This window comes from Pleurodeles waltl, chromosome 5 (assembly GCF_031143425.1).
Source record: "Pleurodeles waltl isolate 20211129_DDA chromosome 5, aPleWal1.hap1.20221129, whole genome shotgun sequence".
Classification (NCBI taxonomy): Eukaryota; Metazoa; Chordata; class Amphibia; order Caudata; family Salamandridae; genus Pleurodeles; species Pleurodeles waltl.
This window is the reverse complement of record NC_090444.1, coordinates 470,769,891-470,786,052: the sequence shown is the minus strand read 5'-3', so window position 1 is coordinate 470,786,052 and position 16,162 is coordinate 470,769,891. Positions and strand designations below refer to the sequence as shown.

The following is a 16,162-nucleotide window of genomic DNA, read 5'->3' as shown; positions in this document are numbered from 1 at the left end:
TGGTTATTTAACTGGAGTGCCATAGTGCCCGAGGCAATGGTAAGCGGCAGTAAAGACTGATGCTGCACAATGCACAAAAAACACTGGCTGCTCTATGACAACACAGAAGGGTTACATAAAGGTATCTTTCGAAACTGATACTCAAGCATAAGTATTAATAACAATGTCATTAAGACAAGCTATTGATCTCTTAACGTAATCCATCCATCATGAAGCAATCCTTCTTACATTTAGATGCTCACTCAAAACCTAGGTTTTCTGTTAAGCCTACCATCTTAAACTTCACCACATCTGCTTGCTCTCATAAGTTTAGTGCCAAGAAACCATAATTGATTGTGCGCTTTATTAATATCAATAAAATAACAGTGATTTTAGAATAAATTAGTTTGTTGACCATAATAGCAATCTAATTATTACCATCTGGAAAAGAACTAACAAACAAACCCTAAAATATAAACTTTTAAATAGCAATATGTTCTTTACCATTTAAATAGCTCAAATAAACAACATATTCATATTCTGAGAAACCGGATTTAAATAAACAAAGGAATGTGTCTGATATCCTATTGATGTACACTGGATAAACATTTCCTGAAGAAAAGCCACTTCGATAGAAGGCATTTAAGCAGAAGAGCACCAACTTATGTGACCATCGTCTTAGAATAAGCATTGGCTAAGTTAAAAGCTAGTTGCCAGCTTTTTGGCTTTGTCAATGCTCTTTGTTTTTTCATGGTTTTTGCAAAACGTTATTGTTTGGGAAGCAGGTGGATCCTCATTAATCTGAGAGAATAAAATCTTGGCTAAAAGAAAAATGTTTTTTTGGTCTTAAGAGGCCACAGTAGTCCCTGGCATTTAAGGATACTACTTTGAGTGTGGATGTGCTGTTTGTGAAAGGGAAGAATGCCATTACTCACAGTGAAGTTAGCTAAAGGCTGAATTGGGCTCATCCACTGCCTCATGTTGCATGCAGCAGTGGGTGGAAAAACGTGAATGATAGAATAACAGACCAATGAATGAAGGGATGGCTGGACCCAGGATTACTAAGTATATGATACATATTGTTTTGGTAAAATCAAAAGGTATTGGCTAAGGCCAGAACAAAAGTATACAGCCGAGTAGCGAATTTAAACCAAAATAAGGCACAGCTGCCCTCAGCGTCAAACACGCCACATCCTTCCAAAGGATCTCTACTTGAAATTTGGAAAACACAAAAACAATAATTGAATGTAAGAGACAACCAGAGAAACCGATCAAGAGTTGCACAATACTTTTGCACATTTTTACTTAATTGCAGAAGAAGATATGTGCAATGGATGAAGACACACATTATTGCTTTATGATTTACTGGGGACTCCCTTGAAACCAGCAAAGGAGCTGTTCAAATGAAAACATACCTTCATTTTTTGGTTTGATGAGCAAGTACTTTTGAGAAGCGTTTCTCTGTCTACTGCATTGCTTTTGGGATATCAAAGTCACGAGACCTCTGGCAAGGTCTACGATATCAAAGATTGAATGCATGTTTTACATTTTAAAATTCTTTATGAAAAGCAAAAAACACAAAAGTCGTACGTGTGTACCAACGTAATTGTACGACCATAAGCTCAGGTTAGATGCCGAAGCCTTTGTATTCATTAGTATTTCACTAGCAAAAAGCAGACATTTTTGAGGCCGAAGTAAATCACAAAGGGGTGTATTAAGTTATTCATGTACAATAATAGAGCATGTGGTTAATAATTTACAATGTACAAAATAGTATGCATACACATATAAAATATGTAGAATCCACACATGTCACTCAACAAAAAAAGCAGCCATAATCCTCCGAGTGTGAAGAAGGATCACCAAAGTGCAGTGTTTTAAAGTTCTCGTCCGGTGAAAAAGTCCTTCATAAAGCTTCCTTCGCTTTTCGTTTCAATGATATTTCTGTGTGAACTGGTAGCACTCATTACAGAAGCCTCGGCATTTGTGGTTCCCATAGTGGTCGCAACCAGGTGCCCGGCAGCGCTGCTTCGGAGGCTCTAGGGGTGACTCCCGACGTCCTCCACGCTGACATTCTGTACACAGTTGGTCATTCTGCTGTGCCACAGTACTGTTACAAGAGGTCTTGGCACACTTTTTACGCATGATGGTGGTCGAGCTGCGTTGCACTTCTCGGACCCGGTCTAGCCTCTAGAGGGAAAGCATAATCAGATGTCACACACAACTTAAGCAAACAAGGAATTTAGCTCATAAAGTAGCCAATAACAAATACTCTTTGCCTAGTGATTGGAATATATTGACTATAATAGAACCAAAGGTGCATCATAGGGCACATGCTGCTTTCTGTGGTTAGCAGATGGGTCACTATTCCGAATCCTACCACTAGGGGAGCAATAAACACTAAACTTAGGGCCCGATTTAGAGTTTTGCAGAGGGGGTTACTCAGTCACAAATGTGAAGGCTATCCCGTCAGCCGTATTAAGATCACACAATAGCCTATGGAGATCGTAACATAGTAGACGGGATATCAGTCATGTTTGTTACAGAGTACCCTTCCGCCAAACTCTAAATCAGGCCGTTAGTTTACGGGTGAAGAATTGCTCAAGCACAGTCTGGAAGCAATAACACAAGAAAGCAACACAGTTCCGTTTCAAGGTGGTTTTAAGCTGGAAACAGTTTGACAGGGAAGCAATAAAACTTTCTCCAGCAGCAGAATAATTTTTATTGGCAAATTTTGTATTTATATTGAACCTGGCACAAAGGATATCAATCTCAAAATTAGTTGAAACAACCTTACACTATACCCGGTCAATGTCTGTTCCATAGGATTAGTACCAATGCCAACTGAGCAAAGCTGACAGCAGAGCTGCCAAAATGTTAACCTTGAAAGTGTAGGGAGACTGAATAGCATATTAAATAACAGTTTTGAGCCAAATCCGGGCAACTTTAAGGATATCAATCTCAAAATTAGTTGAAACAACCTTACACTATACCCGGTCAATGTCTGTTCCATAGGATTAGTACCAATGCCAACTGAGCAAGTAGTCTGAGAATCAATAACAATAAAGGTGATCGCCACTCGAAAGAGTTCTTCCATGTTATTGTCTATTTTGGACCATGTGTGGTTCCCAAAGCAATCCAAGGCTTGCAATCTTAGAAAAGTGCAATATGTCACGTAGTGTACCTGAGCAGCGCCAGCATTTAGTTTGCGACTAGACACCTACAGGGACTATTGTTAGTGGTGATCAATACCAATTATAAAGAATCTTGAACTGTAGCACTTTCAGTTCAGCCTCTCTAAATCCTACATTATGGGAATCTAAATCTGTGTCCCACCGAACTTCCAAGATAGAGCAACTTAGGCATACTGATCATTTATCCCTCAATGAATTTGAAACTCCTTCAGAGAATGCATGCTTCACTGATATGGAGGAGATTACACCCTACCATTTACCCACAATGCAGTGCTGGTGGGGAGCATTTGGTAACTTCCACAGAAAGCCTCAAAGATAAATTAAGACAAAGACAGCTATAAAGATCTCCAGCAGTCATTGTATACAAGATGAAATGTTTCATCACTCCCTCTAAGGAGATCACCACTATTCAAAACCTCTTTGAAAAGACTGAACTTCCTGTTTGTACCTTTCCTCCATATAAATGGCTTTTCATCTACGCAAATCTCATAATTTATGAACGTGGGTATGCTAGAAATATGAAAAGATCTACCAGTTAAATCGGGACATAGCTTTACCTAGCAGATGTTTCTGTTATCGAGCACAGGAAAAGTTTCTGCCCTCCAGTATGGAGCTGCAGAAGGCTATGAGCAGCTTGCCTATGTGATAGTGCAACACAAACCGAGCCCAGGCCCTTTCAAAAAGAAAGATTTTATTTTCAGATATTCTCCTAATATTTCAGTTTTCAAAAATAATTAATTTTAAAGTTCTATGGTGCTATGATTTTTTGGCTGAAGAATTAAAGGCTGAATGCAGGACTTGAACAAAGCCATGTGATGAGACTGTTTAAGCTACTTCCAGAGGCTCAGGGCTCACAGAAAGACAATTTGCACAGTGAAATAATGCATCGTAAAAGGAAGATGGGGCTTGTGAGGTCAAGTTCAATTTGGTTGGCGGCTGCAGGCTTGAGGTGGTCAACCAGTACAAATACACAGGATTGTTATTCACAAGTAATTTAAGTGAGACACCCCATTGGGAGAAGAAGGAAAAACTTGCCTGGCCTGCGAAGATTTAAATTTCCTTACAATGGCTACTCTAAACAACCTCTCCATAAGGTCCACAAGCAAATAATTATACCAATTTCTCTCTACAGCTGCATAGCTCTCATCCTTCACTTTGGCCCTGAATTTGAAAATTAGAAGGAAATGTCTTAAAAAAGCATTACAGATGCTAATGCCTACTAGCACTGAAGGTTTAAGACTGGAATTAGGCCTGAAGGGATTTCACTTTGAAGCCAAAGTTCTGAGCATGTAGTTTCTCGTAGGCTTGTTTAGAGATGACTCAATAGCTCTTTTATGTCTTTAGGCAACTATTGATTGCCAATTGGCCTGGGCATCTGTTATGAAACAACACAACTTTAAAATAAAATATGTCAAGAAATATCCCTTACCTCTTTTACCCTATAGACAACAGTACACAGAAAACACATATAAGTAGAATATCTGAATTTTGTTCCTTCTCATGAAGTCATATCAGTAATAAAATACATTTACAATCCATAATCTGTGAATGCCTCTGTTTTCCATCAAGAAAACTGTAGTTCTTTTTTAAAAGCTTCCACCAAGTTGTGTCTCTTGTATTACCTCTCAGCTCGTTTTTTAGGAAGAAAATCAGCATTATAACAAGTCTGTTTTTTAGATATCATATTAAGATAGACACAAACACAATTACATGTTTCCTATTACATAACCCTGAAATAGATATTGGAAGAGGTACTTATGCTTTCCTTAAAAAGAGTAATGTACTAATCATACTATTGATTAGCTTAGTTTTTTTCCTTTTGTTTACCTTGTTTCTATTGACTGTGCTTGAGCGTAAATTAGATTGCCTTGTAAAATACTTAATACATTTTGAAAATTACATTCTGAAATAAATACGTCATTAATAACATTGTTATTCAACGGATCACAAATTTTATCTCGTAATGGATGGGATATTTGTTTTGAGAAGGCAAGTTAGTTTCTTAAAAGAGATTGTCAAATAAAGCAGTCACAGGGTTATGTGACATTACTATGTGTTTTCAGTAACCTGCTTCTATTTTATTTTAGAAAAATAACAATTAGGGCTGAATAGTGATAGGTGTCAACCCTAGCCCATATATGCAGGAATACTTATGTCATGATTTCTGCATTTAATATGCTCATCTTTTTTCTCACTGACTGATGCAGACTACTGGTAAGTGTGTAGTACAATGAAAACAGTTTTGAAAAAATGGTACGTCTGCTAAAAAAAAAAAAAAAAAGAAAAAAAAGAGTTTCTACTTACTTATAGGGTACTTATATTTTCAAGCTTCTATGGAATAGCTTAACATACATTGCTTTTTTTTGTCAAGTAAGCAAGTTAATTCTCAGAGCAAGCAGTTGACTGAATCCTGCTGTTAAAAAAATAAATAATAATTAAAAAAAAAATTAACCCTTTTCAGATCGAGCCTGTCACGAGGCACAACAGTCTGGTTGTGAAGGAAATACTGGGGACCTCTGAGAACTAACATGAACTTAAAGCCTGCCTATTGCTTACCACTTCTTTTTAATTGTCACTTAAATTTGCTTGCTTTATTTTAGCTGGCTTTAATTATTTTAGACGGAACATCCTGCCTTTGCCCCTCCCATGAAGGACAGCCTATTTACCACCTCTCTGATTGCCTCCTTTTAAGTTTTCACCAGTGTTCACCTTTTAGGGAATTATTTTTTAATCTCTCTTTATGCATGGCATTTCGACTGCATGTATTTTCCAGCTGTTTCCCTCATGAGCTTCTCTTCCCATTCCCAGAGCTACATATTGTTTTCTCTTCCATGTGCTGCATCATTGCTTGTATTGCTATTGCTCAACTGTGTGTCTCTAAGCCCCACATCCATGTTGCTTCATCCACCACCCCAGCCTGCTTGTCCTTCATTTATTTTAAAAGTGTCTTTGTGCTTTTTGCCTCACCTATGCTTGTATAATGTTTATGCTGCAACTTGCCATGGGATGTCCTGCTATAACATCACATTCTGATCGCTTGAGTTATTCCAAAAATTGTATCTTCCTATGTGTGTACCGCATTGTGTCTGCTAACGAAAACTACTTACTGATGACAGGAAACGATGTAACTGTCCTTACTTGTTTTGCATGACTAAAAGGCACTCTGAACACTGCTCACCTCACCAGATGAACAGATGAAGGTTGCAGTTAAAGGCTGGCAAGCCTTATACTCTCATACAGGCTGCACTTTCAATCCACTTTCTTTCATGAGTTCACTTCCAAAGATACTACCTTTTCATGTAGAAGGTGTTTTCATTGTTTCTACTCGGAAGCCAACTTTGGTCTTCTTGGTTTCTCCAACTACCCTTGCTCACTCCCTTCCTCTACCTATACTCCCATCTTCAGCGCCTTATCTCATTCACTCAATGATCCCAGTGACATAACGCAAAATGATGTGGCCTCCTTGCAGAATGTGGTTTGTGGCCCATAAGCCTCCCACATCTCACAGATATTGAATGGCCTTGGGCAGAATGGAGGCACTCTGAATGGTTGAGCCCCCTGCACCACAGGGCCTGTAGGGGCCTTTGTTACACCCAATGCCTCCTTTCCCAGCCATCACACACACTCTCGTTTCTTAACTAAGGGTCATGTAATATATAATCTGCTGGTTCTTAGATTTCATTCTGTTTATCAAATATCTTATGAAGTAGAAGTCACTCCATCAACTAACTATCTTTTTCCATTTGTTAAGGCATAAAAACCCATTAGCGTAATTTTTTTTTTGATAACCAAATTTTGCCGATTTCCCAGAAAGACACCCAAGACATTGAAAAGGAAATGAAAGGAAAAGCTATACACAACACTATCACTGCCACCAGCGTACATTTTTAGTATAGAATATAACAATGTTGAACTTAAGTGAAATGCTCTACAAAGTAACAAATACTTACACAGCAGACGATGGTTACTGACAATCTAGTTGCATCAGAAAACCAGGTCTCATCAAGCAATCTGGAAAGATTTGGGTCACCAGACGTGCAAAGTGTAAGAAGGGGCGAGACACCCAAAAAACAGGTATTGCCAGCCAGATCAACTGCCAATAGCGAGTAGATCTCCCAAACACCTCTGCATAAATCCAGTTTTATGTTTACTTACGTCAGGCCGCTGCTCCTCTGTCCTTGTCTGGTCATGGAGTCTCCTGCTTTGGGCCTCAATAAAACACTTTTGGCAGTATCCTTCAAACATCGTGTTCCCCAAAGTGCTGCAACCCCGGCCCTGGCATGGTGCTGCATTGTGAAAGGTGGCAGAAGGCTCAGACTGTCCAGAGAATGGGGAATTTCTCATTGGTGATCTTCGGTGAAGGACTGCTGCCTGACCTGCAGGAAAGATGTTCCGATTTAAGACTTCATAAAATAAAAAATCTAATGCATACCTCAACCTTAGTAACATCTTTGCCTCCATTTCCAGATGTGTTTTACAAGGGGATTCGTGTAATCAAGTACCCTATTACAACAAGCAAGATATCTTCTAAATTCGAGACTTCTGAATAATCAGCAAGCTATCTTGTATATTATCGGCTACACATGAGTAAATATAAGAGATGAAAATTGAGCACTTTGTCGATGACAGACGAGGAAACAATATTTTTGATAGCAAAGAAGCAATAATAGGAAGGATAACAGCAGTAATTAAAATTGTCTAAGATATAAACAACAAATATTTCAGTGAGGAGGACAGCAACACTAATTAAAATTTATATGAAATAAACAACATATATTTCAGAGGCTATGTCTAGGATGTCAAACATATTTGGGTATTACTCAAAACAAATCTTCCCACTCATTGATTGGCATCTCCACAAAGTGTAAACCTCAGTTTGCCGGGGAACATGTACCAGAGAATGAAAACTGGAACAAAAAGCTATCAATAAGACACCCAGGACCCAATCCAATTAGAAATTCACCTGAGATCATATTACGTTATAATAATTTAGAAACTCATTATTTAACCAGTAAAGGAGGATGCTTTTTGCACTGCAGCTGTTAACTGACGAATTTTGCTAAGGCAAAATACTTTGTTTAAAAGACAGAGGGCCTGATTTAGATGTAAATCCCATAGGAAATAATGGAATTTATGTTTCGGCGGACGGGATATCCGTCACCGTCGTGACAGAGTAACTCGTCCACCGAAATCTAAATCAGGCCCATAGTCTCTGATGGTCCACTGACCCAATTGCTTCTATTCTCACTCTTGGAATTTCACGATTCTCTATGTAACTCTTTCCCTGCGTGGCCTTAAACTTTTTAAAAATGTAATGATTACTAGAAACGGAATTGTGGTTAACAGCAAACAAGGTACATTAACTTACTATGATTTTCCCGAAAGTCATAAAAGCATATTGTGCAGAAGCCTTCTTTTTCCACTGTCCCAAAGAAGGGGCAGCCAGGTTTTCTGCACTTCTGGTTCACTGCCCGGTCCTCCAGACTAACTGACAGTGACTCAAAAGGAGAATTCCCTGGATCGCTACTATGCGTTGTCTGACCAGACAAGTGAAGGAAGGCCCCTGACATGTGTGAAGGGTCTGACAACGACCTTTGATGATTCATAGGGGGGAAACTGGAACTGGAGTTTGAGGTAGTCCGCTCCATTGCCTTTCTGAAACATATGCTACATATGCCATTAAATGTCCTTGTTGTGTCCTGATGGCACATTGTACACTGCATGAGGTCCGTTTGATTGGTCCTCTCCATTTTATTGCAGGTAGTAGCCAATCTGGCCTGGTGGCAGCGTTCACAGAGTCCATTGAGCTCCACACGCAATGTGAATGGGCAGTCAGGTGTCTTGCACTTCATTGCGTTGGTTTCGCTGTACAGAAAAAGGCTGGGGGCAGTCGCTGGGGCAGAGCGAGGCCCCATCAAGGATGTCTCAGTTGTCCATGCATTAGGGTTGTATGGTTCATCCCTGCAGGATTCCAACCCTAGTGGTTTCAGTTTTTCAGAGCCCTTCTTAGAGTTTTGCCGCCTTGGCTTGTTTTCCTGTTCCTTCCGCTCGTAGCACTCATGGCAATGTGGCTGGGTACTCACAGACATGTAGAAGGGGCAGTTGGGAGTTTCACATTTGACCTCCACCAGGGATAGTTGTGAAAGGGACAGTTCAATCCTGTTCCTAGCAGTAGTCCCCTTACTGGACTGCTCAGAAAGCTCTTGCCACTTCTTGTATTCATGCAGTACAAGCTGAAAGTAATCTTCCACCAAATTGATCTCTTTTGGCAAGTTGCCTTCGTCCAACCTAAAAAGATAAAAAAAGACAAACAATCAATTCACTGAAGAAGAAACACGACTTAGGGTGCAAGAGGAAGAAGAGAAGCAAAGAGAAATATGCTAGCAGCTGTAATACAGTGCTTTAAATTAGCCTACTTAGGGAACATCACTAAAGGTGGTCCTGGAATTCCCCATACTCATTTGAAACCATATGCTTGGAAACACCTCTACTCAGCGCCTTGAGACCCTCGCGGGTAAGTAGCGCACTCTACAAATGAATGATTGATTGATTCATTGATTCAGTTTCCAAGCAGATACTTTTTAATTTGATCAGGAAACTCCCCCCGATGGGAAAAGCATAGCAAGAGACTTGTTGAGACAAGCATATCACTGAATTTGAAGGGAGCGGCTGTGGCCAGGAAGGAACTTTAGGTTCGGTTGTCAATCAGGAACTGTATCTTCAGCTGTAAAATAGCAATTGAATGTAAAATTATGTCCCCCGGAACGTGGGTATCTTCCCACTTCCTTTGCTAAAAAGAGCTACTTCTGCAAAAAGACACCCTATCTGCATTAGCTGACTGTGTCTTAGAATCTCACTATTGCATTTTATAGCTCTTTTTTTGCTGCTTAACACAGAGACTCCACAACTTAACCTCCCACAAATCTACTTTCTCTTAATTCACTAATGAGTATAAGAGGCAAGCAGTGGAAATAAGCTCATGGTCAGATTTGTAAGCATGTTAATTCTAACAGTATATGGGATTTACACATACACATAGCACATCTCAGCCAATCATACTGCATCTGTGAGATGGGAAAACAAAGTGGTCACCAATACAAAACTAACATTAGAAGCATCTCCCATACTCAACCCCACTCCCCCTTGTAGAGGATATATGGTTCGTGATAGGGCCTCATATTTGTGCAGATCTGTCAGGCATTACCACTGTTTGGTATTCCTGTCGTAGTCCAGGTCAATATGAATCTAAATTAGCGCTAGAGACCATAACTGTATCGCAACAGTGCTGATTTTTCAGTGGGACGACACAAAGTATGTCAACTACAGAAACATACACCCACACAAACACACACACACACAATAATAAAAGGAAAATGTCCTAAGGGAAAAAAAGTGTGAATTGCAGAGAAAAGACACATACGAAACAAAACAACTAGCAGAGACACTGTTAAAAATAATAGGTCCATTAGATTGTGCTAGGGAAGATACTGACCACTGTGCCATAAAATGAGAACACAAAAATCTTACCCGAAGGATACAATCTCTATGGAATTTAACATTCTCACTGTTTTATGCCACTGAATAATATGCCTCTTGTATTGTGCCATGGTAAAGTATGCTTATCATATCATGCATAGCATCATTGCTTTTGCTGGACTAGCAACTTTGGGCCTGATTTAGATCTTGGCAGATGGGTTACTCTGTCATAAACGTGAAGATTATTCTGTCCATCGTATTACAATTTCCATAGGATATAATGGAATTGTAATATGGTGGACGGGATATCCGTCAAGGTTTTGACAGAGTAATCCCGTCCGCCAAGATCTAAATCAGGCTCTCTGTCTATTGTATTATACTAAGAATTACATGGTCATCATATTTTTGTTTTCGCATCATATTGTGCCAAACAGTCATGCATATGTGAAGCGCTCGAGCATAATGATGTGCACACTGTATGTCTATAATATTGTTCCAGAAAACGCTTAAGTCATGTTGTGCTACAAAATAAAGGACAGCATTCAATTGCACCAAAACACTATGGCCCTCATACCGCCGCCCGCCAGGCGGGAACCGCCAATCGGCCGCCATGCGGCCAAAAGACCGCTGCCGGCATTCCAACATTCCCGCTGGGCCGGCGGGCGCTAACCAAGTTAGCGCCCGCCGGCCCAGCGGGAATGAGGCCACAACACAGAAGCCGGCTCTGAATGGAGCCGGCGGTGTTGCGGCCGTGCGACGGGTGCAGTTGCACCCGTCGCGCTTTTCACTGTCTGCTAGGCAGACAGTGAAAAGCTGGCCGGGGACCCCTGCACTGCCCATGCCAGTGGCATGGGCAGTGCAAGGGCCCCCAGGACACCCCTTACCGCCAGCCTCTTCCTGGTGGTGAAAACCGCCAGAAACAGGCTGGCGGTAAGGGGGTCAGAATCCCCAGGGCAGCGCTGCTTGCATCGCTGCCCTGGCGGATTCGCCCAGCCGGGGCAAAAACGGCGGGATACCGCCGGCCCCGGTTTTCCGGTCAGAATGGGCTTGGAAGCACCGCCAGCCTGTTGGCGGTGCTTCCGTCATTCTGCGCCGCTATGTTCCTGTATCTGCCACAGAATATAAAATATATTTTCCCTAGAATTGTTGGTATCAGCATGCAAACACACACACAGTAAGACACAGGTGCATGCATGGTTGTCAATCTTGGAATAATTTTCCTACTGCAGGACACCATGCCAAAAAGACCACAATGTGTCATGTGTGCATTATGAGGCATACATCACAATGCGTACAAAAGGTAAATTAAAATGATAAATAAAGGCAGAAAAACTAATTGAGGAGTGTAAAAATGGCACAAGTTGCCTGGTAGCACCTACAAGCTCCTGGGCATGTTTGAAAAAATAATAATAAATCACACCTTGTGGGACTGGGAGGAGGACAAGGAGGCAAAAATCAGGGAGCATGGGGTACTGTGAAACCAAGTGTACAGGGGGTTGAGTGTATAGTAAGGAAAGGGAGAGATGCTTGTGTGTGTATAAAAAGGAAAGGGAGAGAGAGCAAGGAAACAAATGCACTCTCATGGAGTGCAAATAAAGAAGTCCATCAAGTATGCTGTGGAAGGATGAAACTTATATGATCAGAACACTGGGACTGAAATGCTTCTGGGAGGGACAAACACAGGAATAGGGAGTAAAGTCACTGAATCAAGAACAGACAACTAAAATAGATCACAAAGCCACCCAATCATGAGCAAGGGGCTGAACCAAAGCCCACTAAGTACGTAAAATGTATTGGAAACAATAGGTCTTGCTTTTAATATGTTGCAATGGTATTCTGCTACAGTCCAGGCAGGGACTAGAATGAACCTTTGTGTCGGTAAGCAAGTTAGGCAAGAAGAAGATAAAAACTGATATGGATGTGTGGTTTATAAAGTAGTAATGAAAAAGATGGGGGTGTGGCCAAACAAGATGGCCAGCGGGAAGCGCTCTTAGGGAGCTCCTCACCGCCCTGGCCTTATCCTGCAGAATCCTGCTGTATCTGTACTCTGTGGGGCATCGCCCGGGTGAGGAACAGAGTGCTGCTGCCTGCCCAACACTTTTACAGTCCCTGTGACGGAGTGCTGCGGGCAGCATGGGCCAGTGGTGCGGTGTGGTGGGCCAGTACCACGTGGAAGCGGGTGGATGTCTGGCCTAGGCTGGATGACGTGGGGACCCCGCTCTAACATCCTTTACCGGTGGGGAGGGGGGGGTTGTTATCCCCTGCGAGGGAGGATACCTCCCTGCCCTCAAGAGGAGAGCAGTATGCTGAGGGTGCCCCCCTGCTTGCAACGGGGGAGCGCATTGCCGATTGGGCTGGTTGAGGAGGCCTAGTGAGGACCCTGGGGACTTGGCAGTGGAGGAACCGGTCCACGAGTCACCGCCCGGTGGACCCTCGGTGCTGAGGTCATTGGGCAAACTGTGTGCAGGACCTCTTTGGGGCTGCTGGCGGCTGTGTGGGCCGGCCTGTGCTGGTGCCCATTGAAGTACATGGGCGGCAGGCAGAGGCTGTGATTATGTCGCCGGGCAGGCCGGGTAGGTGCTAGTGGTGGTGGCCGCCCAAAATGTGGTGCTGGTGGGAGCCGTCTTCAGTGGGGCTGAAGGCTCTCAGCTCAGAGGAACAAGGAGAGGAGCACTGTGCTGAGCTGTGGTTGGTGTAGCCTGGGTGGGTCTTCGGGACCGAGCCTGCCGGGGCCAAAGGAAGGCACTCAGAGGACAGTGAAAGAGGCTACGGATATTGGGTTGGAGTATGTGGCCCCTCCTTACATTGTTCCCCTTGCTAAGCTGTGAAGAAGACTTTTGACACTGTGCTCAATCTGCATTGCTGTGCACCGTAATACTTTGGTGAGTGGCTGGTGGGGGAGCTAGACCGCAGACTCTGTTGACTGGATACTTCTGTAGCGTTGTTGCCGATTTCATTCTGGAATGCGTGGGGTGCCTTGAGGAACTCTGAATCTATTACACTCCCAATGGATTTTGATACAGGTGCTGTCCTTGCTTATTGTGGAGTCCTGCATGGCATGCTCTTCCATTGGAGTGGACCTCTGGTTTTGCCCCTATTGCTGACGGCGAGTGTTGAGGCACTGTAGAAACTTGGGCTCTTTGAGATGGGCCATGGTTATCGCTTTTCGTGATACTGCAACATCAGAGCTAGATGTGGATGGTGCCTCACACACAGCAGGGACTGTGGTGGCTGTGGAGATAGGCACAAGTGGTCTTAGTGTGTGGTACACTTGGATCTGTGTGGTGGGGTGACTCCTTTTCCTACCCCTCCCCCCCATGGCGGGCGCAGTGATGGGACGGCATAAGCAAGTGGCTCCTTTCCAGGGGAACACTATGGAGCACTATACCACTTCCACCCCTCTTCCTCAGAGCCAGATGCGACACAGTGGGCTGAGAGATGAGTAGACAATGCTTGCATCCGCGGAGAAGCCCTCCTGTGCTGAACTCCTTACAGCGATCCAGGGCTCTAGGGTGGCCCCTGAAGGGAAAATAGAGACTGTGGCTCTGGAAGTGAATTTCCGCCGGGCAGACCTCAGGAAGTTCTCCGATATGGTTAAAGTGGGGGAAGGCTTCAATGTGGAGTTGCAGACGGAGGTCACCACCGTGCATAAACAATTGGCACAAGTCACCTCCAAATCGGGGGCCTTGGAGGTGAGGCTGGAGGACACGGAGGGCAGGTCACGACACAATAATGTATGCCTTCTTGGATTTCCAGAGCATGCGGGGGTGCCTCCACAAAGGTCTCTGTGGAGCGGCGTATTAGAGATGTGCTGAACCCTGTGAGGTTATCCACTATGTTCACAATACAACATGCGCACAGGGCACTGGTTGCTCCTCCTAGACCTGGGGCACCCCCACAGGACATTATTGTTCGGATCCTAAGTATAGGTATTGAGGCTGTATCCTACGGGTGGCCAGCAAGACCAACAGTACTGTTTTGAAAATCTTAAAATTTCTCTCTACCTGGACTACACCAACAAAGTGCAGAACTCGAGAAAGGACTTCCTGGAGGTGAAGGACAAGCTTTGTTCTATGAATGTACACTATATGTTTTTGTACCTGGCGTGCTTGAAGGTCATCTCTGGGGACAGGTCCCACTTCTTTGATCACCCTGAAGATGTCTGGAGATGGCTTAAGATGTGGGACAAAGCACCACCCCGGTGGGTCAGGTCGGGCCCGCTCGGACTCTGGGCAAATGGGAGGTTCTGGTAGTTCAGACTGGAGACAACGCTGCACAGAGCAGATGGATACTTCACAGAGTTGCTCAGGGGGGAGACCCCATCAGAATCGAAATTCAACAGGATGGTACGATGGCGACGGTCCCTCTTGACTTGTTGCTGGTTCCCGATGGACTTGCACATGCGCTAGACCTAGGAGCAGGGTCGGCGTTTGATGCCAGCAAGCCTTGTTTTTCAGGGATTTGCTTCTTATCTTTTTTTTTCTCTCTCTATGGAATATATCAATGTGGTGACTATATTTTTTCTATGATATATGGTATGGTGTATGACCAATTTGAAGAAGCTGTGGTTAGCATTTGCCAGAGCGGGCTGGTGTAGAGCTCCTGCGGACCTCCTCTGCCACCTAGTGAGGTGTGGTTACGGGTCTTCTGGGGTTTGTCATAATCGTGGAGCTGACACAGTATACTTTGTTTATGGGGTGGGAGATGCTTCCTCCACTGTAGTGGTAGGCTTAAGTTTAGGGGGTTTGGGTTTAGGCTGTTCATCCTGGCAGCTGTATTGATTTACAGTATGCTTTGTTTTTCCTGTTCTACTGTTTATATGGGGTAGAGGAGGGTTAGGGTTTGTTGTCTCTGTTTATTTATTTTTTTGATTGTTGGTTGTTAGAAATGGGGTCTTTGGTTGGCAGTCAGGTTACCCCCTGTCCAAGCAAGGACCCTCACTCTAGTCAGGGTAAGTCAAACACAATCCAAATTATTCTGTGCCCACACACTGGTAGCTTGGCACTGAGCAGTCAGGCTTAACTTAGAAGGCAATGTGTAAAGTATTTGTGCAATAAATCATACAATAACACCATATAGCACCACAAAAATACACCACATAGTGTTAAGAAAAATATATAATATTTGTCTGATAAGATACAGGTCAAAGCGATTAAAATGCAATAAGTAGATGTTGAGATATCACTGTAAAAGTGATATAAAGTGTCTTAAGTCTTTGCAAAACAAATAAATGTCTGTTAAGAATAATAAAGGTCTCTTGCAAGCACAAAGTACCTGGTTTGCGTTCAAAATCTCCGCAAGGGACCGCAGAGGAGGCGATGCGTGGAAAATGCGGAGGTGTGCGTTGGTTTCACCCCTTCGCACACAGACTTGCGTTGTTATTTTCCATGCAGGGGAAGGCTTTGCGTCGATTTCCGGCGCACGGACTTGGTTCCTCTTCAGTTTGCGGGGTTTTCTGGTGCCGCGGAGATGGTGTGTGGAATCCTGGGCTTGCGGAGTGAAGTCACAAGCGA

General features: G+C 43.1%; 1 protein-coding gene across 2 annotated transcripts in view; it reads right to left on the bottom strand.

Moving 5' to 3' along the window:
- Positions 1-1,674: 1,674 nt before the first annotated feature.
- The window catches only part of TNFAIP3 (TNF alpha induced protein 3), a 69,144-nt gene continuing 54,656 nt past the window's right edge, over positions 1,675-16,162 (bottom strand). For both annotated transcript variants that reach the window (XM_069234281.1, XM_069234282.1), the window contains exons 7-9: positions 8,542-9,461; positions 7,329-7,549; positions 1,675-2,169 (exon numbers count right to left, since the gene is read on the bottom strand). In XM_069234281.1, the coding sequence (XP_069090382.1) occupies positions 1,912-2,169; positions 7,329-7,549; positions 8,542-9,461 (1,399 nt within the window). In that variant the 3' untranslated portion in view covers positions 1,675-1,911. The remainder of the gene's footprint in view (positions 2,170-7,328; positions 7,550-8,541; positions 9,462-16,162) is intronic.